The sequence below is a fragment of the Pipistrellus hanaki genome, assembly GCF_964339955.1.
Source record: "Pipistrellus hanaki genome assembly, chromosome: 3".
Taxonomy (NCBI): Eukaryota; Metazoa; Chordata; class Mammalia; order Chiroptera; family Vespertilionidae; genus Pipistrellus; species Pipistrellus hanaki.
The window spans coordinates 43,187,974-43,197,762 of NC_140505.1; the positions used below are offsets into that span (position 1 = coordinate 43,187,974).

General features: G+C 39.4%; 1 protein-coding gene across 1 annotated transcript; it reads right to left on the reverse strand.

Moving 5' to 3' along the window:
* Nucleotides 1–5,033: 5,033 nt before the first annotated feature.
* Nucleotides 5,034–5,918, reverse strand: LOC311618564 (eukaryotic translation initiation factor 1-like; the record flags this gene model as incomplete). Its single annotated transcript, XM_084876175.1, has 2 exons — nucleotides 5,803–5,918; nucleotides 5,034–5,286 (listed from the first exon to the last, which is right to left on the reverse strand). The coding sequence occupies exons 1-2, from the start codon at nucleotides 5,889–5,891 to the stop codon at nucleotides 5,034–5,036; spliced, it is 342 nt and encodes a 113-aa protein (XP_084732301.1). The 5' UTR covers nucleotides 5,892–5,918.
* Between the last annotated feature and the right edge of the window lie 3,871 nt (nucleotides 5,919–9,789).

Sequence of the window (9,789 nt, forward strand, 5' to 3'; positions counted from 1 at the left end):
GGTTATGCTGCTGTACGATTAGATACGGAGTCTTCTGTCTCTAACCTGTGTTGTGTTTCCTGTCTGCATCTATGAAACTGTTGTAGGATAACTAATTAGCTAGAAAACAAGGTAAAAATCTTCCGAACCTTCACAGCCCCTGACACACTGTAAGAGTGAATAAAACAATCCTCATCTCATCAGACTGTAATGGAGGCTATTTCACTAACATTTGTAAAAACCTGCGGATGGTAACTTGAGGAGAGTAAGAATCATGTAGTAAGTATTTGTTATGTCAAACAAAAAATAAGCTCTCATCAGATCAAGGATATAGCTTCACTCACAGGACTCCTAATGCTCATATGTATACATCCTTATACTCAAAGGGCCTTTATGGATGCACATACATTTCTAATGATACTGGCACACTTTTATCATTTACATATTGAAGGTTCTATTTTAAACCCGAAAGGCACATTGAAAATCTGGCTCCACTGTTTACCAAATTTGTGGGCTAAAGAATGTATGTAGCCTCCATAATGAGTACTTATCTCAGACCAAACACTAAGTGTATGTTTACTTACCTGTAGCTGCACTTCATTTCTCTTACAAGATTCATTCCATGAGATGTTAGAAACAAAAATAGAAATAAACCTGTTAGCTCAGGTTCTTTGCCACATTTGCTCTACAATTGCCCCTGGTCAGAGGAGGCCTAAGGGGCCGGGGAGAGATGGACCCCCACTGTCAGCTCTGCACACACAGACTGAGCAGTACCCAAAGGTGGAGCCAGGTTTTGTATGTACTGAAAGTTATATATTTGGTAGTGGGTGGAAATAATTTAATGGAAATAATACAAAAGTAAGTGCAAAAACAAATATCTAATTCAAATGAGAAACTACATTGCAGAAAATTACAACAACAAAAAGCAGATCAACACTATAAATATCAAACTCCACAGAAATAATAACTCATACTTTTATAATTCTTTTTTTCTTTTTGGTCTAAAATTTTGGCTACATTTTAATTCCCTCTTCAAGTGACACAATATTTTTTAAAATATAATTATTGGAGAGGAAGTAAGGTAATTTGTTTCCCTCTTGATTGAGTGTTGTTATTTACTATTGATAATTGAGGTAAGAATATATGATTTCACATGAATACAAAGTCACTTTTTATAGTTTTACTAAAGGGCTGTGACCTATGGAAAAAAGGGGTTCTGATAAATTCCAAAAGGTACGTTTCTTATCTACCTATCTTTATTATGACATTAATAATTATATACACTATACCATTGAGTACATTCTCAGAGTTACAAGGTGCTGATAGAGGTGACTAGAAACTTTCACAGAATATCTTCTGGTTTTTAATGTGGAAATGGGGTATGTCAAAGAGACGCAGGAGCGAACTGAAAGACCTTCCAATGTTCAAACCTAGAACAACTTGAACAATAAATAAAAAAATAAAAATAGTATTGGATTAAAGTATAAAATAAATATCCATGGATATAATTAAATGACCAAGTAAATTTTAAAAAGTCAATGCTAAGATACAAATATCACAGGCAAGAATCTAAATAGTTTCTGAAGATACTTTCCCATCAAGTATGTGGAACATTTTTCTTTATATTGTACTTAGAGTGGGCTATGTATAGTGACTTCCTTCAATGAGGTGGGAGTAGGGGGGAAAGGATGACTTTATAGTGGAGAAACCTGAAAAAAAACTTACCTTGATTAGGTGATAATCAACCTTAACAGCAATAAGTCATCTTGATAGCAATTACTCTGACATAAAGTGATGAAAATGGAACTTTACCTCTATGGTTTTTCTGGACCCTCAAAACCCATAATATCAACCTAATCATGAGAAAAATCATCAAATTCTAATTGACATTCTATAAAATGCCTAACCAATTGCCCTCAAAACTATCAAGATTATAAAAACCAAGCTATATATAAGAAATGGTCACACCCAAGGGGATTCTAAGAATATAACGACTAATGTAATGCATCATCCTAAATGGGATTTTTGGAACATAAGAGGCCATTGGGCAAAACTAAGGAAATGTCAGCAAAGTATTACTTTACTGACATTTTCGGCCATAACATAATGAAATCTTGCCATTAGTGATGGATGAACCTTGAGGCTATTATACAAAGTGACATAAGTCAGAGGAGAAAGACAAATACCATGTGGTTTTGTCTCCTTAGTACTCAGTATCTGTCAATATCTCTACTCAGTTCTCTCAGCCTTCAAGCTATTGCTATTCTCACTTATATTTGAATTTCTGAAAGGATTGGTAGTTGGTTGCCAGAACAAGGGGATCTGGAGGTGGAGGAAGTGCGTGAAGGGAGTCAAAACCACAAACTTCCAGTTATAAAATAAAAGAGTCCTGGGGAAGTAATATACAGCATGGTAACTATATATATATATATATATATATATATATATATATATATATATATATATATATATATATATATATATGCATATATATATATATTATATAAAAGCATAAACAACCGGTCAACCAGTAGCTATGACATACACTGACCACCAGGAGGCAGATGCTCAATGCAGAAGCTGCCCTCTGGTGATCAGTGCGTTCCCACAGTGAGAGTGCCACTCTGCTGACCAATAGGTGCCAGATGCCAGGCTCATGGATGAAGAGCGATGCTGAGGCATGTAAGCGTCTCCCGAGGACACTCCCCCTTCCCCATCTGGACAGGGACAGAATTGTGACTGGACCAGGATAGGCATTGGGACTAACTGGGCACAAGCCTTGGCTGCTTCTCGGTTGTGGGCACAACGGTATCGCCCAAGGGCGGGCGCACAGAGACTGCAGTGGAGCGGAGGCAGCGAACCTACTGAGCCCTGGAGGCGGCAGGCATAGCAGGGCTGGGGTGAGCTGGAGCCGCACAGGGCCGGATTCTGGCTCCTCCCCTGATGCCTGCTGCTTCAGCACTACTGCATCCCTTGAGAGATCTAGGACTGCTGGTTTTGACCCATCCCTGCAGGCCAAGCCAAGGGACCCCACCCATGCACGGGCCTCTATTAGTTAATAATACTGTATTGCATATTTGAAAGTTGCTAAGACAGTAAATCTTAAAAATTCTCATTACAAAGAAAAAAAACAAACAAACACATTTCATAACTATGTAAGGGGACAGACATTAACTAGAATTATTATGGTGATCATTTCAAAATATATAAATATTGAATGTTATATATCTGAAACTAATACAATGTTGACCAATTATACCTGAAAAAATGTACTGGAAAAAATAACATAGCCGAAACCGGTTTGGCTCAGTGGTAGAGCGTCGGTCTGCGGACTGAAAGGTCCCGGGTTCGATTCCGGTCAAGGGCATGTACCTTGGTTGCAGGCACGTCCCCGGTAGGGGGTGTGCAAGAGGCAGCTGGTTGATGTTTCTCTTTCATCGACGTTCCTAGCTCTCTATCCCCCTCTCTTCCTCTCTGTAAAAAATCAATAAAATATATTAAAAAATAAAATAAAAATAACATAAAAGAAGTAATCAGTTTGGGGCCAAATTTGCATACAAACTCCCTCCCAGACTCTTTACTTTTTCTTTTTTTCTTTTTTTTTATATATATATTTTTGATTTTTTACATAGAGGAAGGGAGAGAGATAGAGAGCTAGAAACGTCGATGAGAGAGAAACATCAACCAGCTGCTTCTTGCACACCCCCTACCTGGGATGTGTCCACAACCAACGTACATGCCCCTGACCAGAATCGAACCCTGGACCTTTCAGTCCGCAGACCGACGCTGTACCACTGAGCCAAACCGGTTTCGGCTCTTTACTTTTTCTTGAGCCAAGTATGCATCAGATGAGATGCCCACCAATAGCTTGAAGGTTTAGAAGACTGAGTAGAACTATTAACAGATATTGAGTACTAAGGAGACAGAATAAAGTACAATTCCTGCAAGTTAAAAGTCTACTTGAAAAAATGAAGAGATGATTCTAAAATTTCTATGGACATGCGTACACTTAGAATAGAAAAAAACAATCTAGAAAAAAATAGATCAAATAGAAAAAATGTTTGCCTCTTGAGTGAGGGATATAAACAATAGGGGCACAAGAGAATTTTCTAAGGTGATGGGAATGTTCTATATCTTGATATGATAGATGGTTCCATGAGGGTATAACTTTTCAAAATTCATTGAACTCTATTCGATAATAGGTACATTATGTTTTTTTCCCCTTAAAACAAGTTTTATTTAAATAAAGGTTTAAAGACATAACATAACATTAAAACTGAAGGAGAGGAAAAAAACGCCCCCAAAATCTATTTTTTATTTTATTTTATTTTTTTTTTTACTTCACATGGCATTGATCAGCTGTTGCTAGTAAATTGCAAGCTCTATAGCTAGCTATATGATGGACACTTCAGTTGAAATTTGATCCATTGTCAAAAATTTAACTTTGATAGAAGGTTGGCCTCAAATTATGGACTTTGGACAACAATTAGCTAGGATGTGTCTGGTCAAAAAGACCTTGGTGGCAAGCCAGAAGTCCTTACACCTCACAGGAGGGAAGGTGGCAGACTGCTCTAAGCTCCATCCACCTGGCCAGCTGTAGATCTTTGACTACAGAAGGCTCCCTCTAGTGGTACATATGCCACTGCTGCCTTAGCCCGCTCCTCCAAGCTTCAGGGAAGGCGGCTGTTCAGGTGGTGGCATTCTCAGAGGGCAGGGAACTCTGGTGAGGAGCTTCTGGCCAGGAGCAATAATGTACAAACATTACGTTATTGCTCTGTTTCAGGCTGGACACTGACAGGCGCCTACTGCTTGACTTCTGTTTAAATGAGGGACTTCCAGACCAGACGACATGGCTCTTTCCAGTTTATTGCATGAAGGATAAACTGTTGTGACTGGACCGGGATAGGCATTGGGATTGACTGGTCACAAGTTAAAAGCAGACCCCCAGTGGTAACATTATACAAGCTGTGGGGTTTTTTAACTTGTGATAAGGCACAGAAGATAATTTTTACTCATTGCAAAGAAATCCTTAAACTTCAGTGAGCCAAAAGCACTTAACACCCATGAACCTTTAGCTGGTCATTCTTAGACAGTCCAATCTCTATGAGGAACTGGCATATATTCTTGCACTGGTCACCCTGCAGCTGAATTACTTCTCCATGTTCCAGATACTCAATTATACTACCATTGCAGGCAAATTTCTTCGTAAAGGCCTTCACTAGTTTCTTTTTATTGTAAACATCGGCGATCTCTTGGACAGTGGTAAGGGTTTTCCTGTTGTTTTGCTGTTGAATTCTTATATGGATACTAGAGGCCTGGTGCATGAAAATTCATGCACTGGAGGGAGGGTTCCTCAGCCTGGCCTGCCCCTCTCACAGTCCGGGGGCCCTCAGAGGTGGTAGGTGACCTGGCGATCAGGGAAAGGCGATGACCCATCACACCTCTTTTGCTGCCACTACCGGCAGCACAAGCTTCAGTCGGCCCTGGTTACATGAGCCTCAGGCAGCCCTGGGTGACTGGGCAGCCACCATCCAAAGCTTGCCTGCACCTTGGGCTGGCCCTGGATAGCTGAGGGGACTAGGGGACTCCGGAGGCAGGTGTGCAGTGGGCTGAGGGGACTGGGCACCACCATTTTCTGGCTGTGGGCACCAGCATCTTTGAGGGCAGGGCAGTCAATTACCATATTCCCTCCTTATTGTCTGTGGACACTGCCATATTTGAGGGTGGGGCAGTTAGCATATTCCCTCTTTATTGGCAGTGGGCGCTGCCATCTTTGTGATGGCATGAGGGTCAATTAGCACATTCCCTCTTATTTAGATAGGATAATCCTCAGTGCCAGTGGGAAGCAAATCATCACCCTTACTTGCATCAGCAAAGGGGTTGAAAGAGTGGGGGTTCTGTATAGTGGACATACAATATGATTCCTTTTCCTTGGTGGAAACTGCCTGCAGAAGGCTGAGGTAGGAGAAGGTGAGCAGGGGGGACAGAGCATTGGGAAGCAAGGGGAAGGGGGAGGCTAAGGGGAGGTTGCTGAGTCTTTGGCTGCAGCTCAGTCACTGGGGCTACATTATGTTCTTTATAATTCATCTTCAATTAAATAGAATATTAGAATATAATAAGATAATTTCAAAGCATTCCTTGTCCTTGGAGGAACCCACACAAATTAGGAGCCTTGAACCTTAACCTTTGATACTTTCATGAAAAAAAAAAGCAAAACAAAAAAACCCACATCTTTATGGTTATCCCACTTGGTTCTCTGATTTCTGTCCATATGATTACTGCTGGGGGTCATCTCAGATTTGGTCAGCTCTTGGTTAGTTTCATTATTTCCTCCTCTTCCCTTCCTCCCCACCTTAGAGGCCCTGAGAAAATCGGGCTGATTTTGAGATCTGGAGCTCTGAGAAATTTAGCAGGGTTGTTAATGCTCCATCTCTGTGCTTTTCTATGGACCAAGAAAAATCGTTTGACTTTACTCATAATGCTTGGGCACATGAATATGGCATTAGATTAACAAGCTGCACTTTGGCCATTTGATCAACGATTTTTAACCAGTGTGCTGCAAGAATTTTAAAACATGCAACACCTGACTACTTAGTCAGGGGCACTGACCTGTTTTCCCTTAGATTGTCAAATTAAAAAATGACAAGATCCACCACAACAATAGCCATTCAATTTTAATGATTTAAAAATTATGCCTGTTTTTGTCAGATCAGCAAAAAATACTTTGTGTGTGTGTGTGTGTGTGTGTGTGTGTGTGCGCTGCAGAATTTTAGTAATTACTTTGGCAAACAGTTGAAAATTGCTGCTTTAGATGTACCACATTAACAGCTCTTTCTACCCTGGTTTGATGAGGGTGTGCTTAGGGGAACTCTGGGCTCTTGCAATTTCTCCAGTGTCTAAACCCATTTTCAAGTCCCAGGTGCATTATATCCTTGGATTTTTCAAATCTACTACTTTTCTAAAAAATACTTCCTCTTTAATTGAGGTCATCAAAAAGGAAGAACAGTATAAAGCAAAAGAATTCCTGTAGTCTCTCAGGTCTTCCCTTGGGGTGAAGCTTAGAGAGCTTTGAAGCCTCATTCTCCCTCTTAATATTGATGTGTCCTGGAAAAAATACCTTATTTCAGATCTGTGTAAGGATCTATAAAATGTGTATGTGTATAACACATATCTCCTAGGACTTTTCAGAGGACTTGATGAAATAATGTAAGATATATTCAAACTTTCTGTTGTATAATAAGAAATTAAAATAAAATTAACTACTATTAGTTACTCATTGGACTATATTTTGAGAAAGAAATTGGAATTTGTTATCAGAAATTGTAGAATTCAGTGGTATCTTATTATTCCTGGAGCACTGGGCATAAAATACTCTAGCTACAGATGAATGAGGAACAAGAAATATATGGAGGAAAGCAAACTAGTATAATGTATAAACCTATTACCCTGATTCACTTCTCTAGGTCATAATTTTCTATGTAGAGAAAATAACATCCTTATAAGGTTATTGTAAGCATTGCAAAGGAAAATAATGCATTCAAATTTCTTAGCTCAATGCACTCAGTAACTAACGTTAAGTGAACTGACTTAAATAGTCATCGTTTTTCATGAACTCAGGGGAGAGGAACAGATATAGGAAAACATTTAACTGGTATAAAATGAAACAATGGCCAATTGCATAATTATTCCCAAAAGTACTGACCTGAGTAAATGAGCATCTAATAAAAATATTGAGCCATTATTTTTCTAACTTAATGATAACTTACACAAACATAAATTTCTATTATACTAATTATCTGAGGCAATCCTGAAACCTAAAAGATAAACATTATTTCTCTTTAATGAGAGGTCACAAGTCCAGTGGAGGTGACACACAGCTAAGTGTCAGAGCTGGAATGAAAACCTATGAAATTCTGACTCAAAAATCTCTGGGCTCTTCCATCAATCCCGAACTTTTTCATATGCTAAAATAGAGCAAGCTGTTTCCAACCCTTCCCAGCTTTTCCAATTAGGACTCCCCTGAGCCCTCTCGCTTATCCAAGTTCTTTCTGGCTTATTCTCCCATGAAACCTTTTTGCTTTTTATCTTTTTCTAATTAGTTTTGAAACAATGCTTTCCTGCATTCTTTTCACTGGGTCTGAGTTACTGCAGAGACTGAAAGAAAGGTGACAATGTGTTGTGGGGATGGGAGGTATAAGCACTTAAGAGAGAAAAATGAATGGAATTTAAATGAGTATGTCAGTTAAGAATGGGCAAGAAAGAACCAAGAAAATGGTTTTCACTTATCTTCCTTCTAATCAAAGCCTGCAGTTGAGCAGATGAGGTCCATCCCTCAAGTCAGAAGGCTAAGAACTCTGTAATCACCAGCTATTAATGTATGGTAGAACACACTCTACTGTCCATGTTGTTGATAAAATGGGGAGAATCCATCTTTTTGAGACACATTTTTTTTTGTTTTCCTCTGGATAGATGAAATTTTATATGTAGTAACTCTGATATTAATTTGATCAGGACTCATATTTTTCCAGTGTTTCTTTGTTTCTTTGTATGCAAATATTATAAAATAACCAAGACATTAACTGATAATGAAACTTTTTATTAAAATAAAGAGCTTGTGTACCACAATAAGTATAGCACTTAGTAGGTAAGAAAGTGTTTCAGTATTAGTGCTGGTATATGAAAAGTTAAAAATTATCCTTCCATCATTACTTCATTGAATTTAAATGTTTTGATCAACTCATTATGATATTGCAATTTTGGGTGAATGCTAATAAGTGCAAATATTTATTGAGGAGACAGAGGGAAGCTATGTAGTCAGGAATTGGGAACATGGGAAGAAATAAAACTGGAGAGCCCAGCTAGGTATAGTTACTAAGGCACCCTAACTGGGTGGGGAAGGAAGGACACACAGGAGAGGCATGAACTTTATTTATTTTTTTAAATATATTTTATTGATTTTGTACAGAGAGGAAGGGAGAGAGATAGAGAGTTAGAAACATCGATGAGAGAGAGTCATCGATCAGCTGCATCTTGCACACCCCCTACTGGGAATATGCCCGCAACCAAGGTACATGTTGACCGGAATCGAACCCAGGACCCTTCAGTCCCCAAGCCGACTCTCTATCCATTGAGCCAAACCAGTCCCGGCAAACTTTAAAATGTATGGATATTGCCAAGACAGAGGCAGTAAGGTGTATAAATCAATCCCATGATGTTGCTAAGGCAGAATTATTTGAAAAGATCAATTAGGAGCTAGCAAGGCTGTCTCCATTGCCCAAGTTAAAAGGTGTATTTCTTCTCGCTCTCTCTGACATGCTAGATTCTTAGGGTGACAGCTGGAGATGTGCCCCTCTGTACCCATGTGACTTAAGGCCATATGGACCGCCACACATGGACTGGTAGACTTTAATTCACTTAGGTACTGAATAACTCTTTACTGTAACATGGAAAGGAAGCTCTGTACATTGGCCTCCTCCTGTAACCACAGGTGCACCTTTTCCTGGACTGGCTTCTCTCCGTAACTTTGCTCTCCCTAATTGTTTTTGTCTACAACTTCTTTCTCTGATTTCACAAGACAAAGAACTCAAACACCCTACATTTGGTTTCATTATGATACAATCCTATATAATAAAGAGGTAATGTGCAAATTAACCCTCACGCCCTCACAAGATGGCTGTCTACGACCAGGTTGGCAGGGGGTTTAGTGAGGGACGACCAAACAACTGAACAAGCTGGCTGTGTGTGGCCACCAGGCTAGTGGGGGGTTTTGGATGACAGAGGTTACAGAATAGACTCCTTTCTAAAAAATAT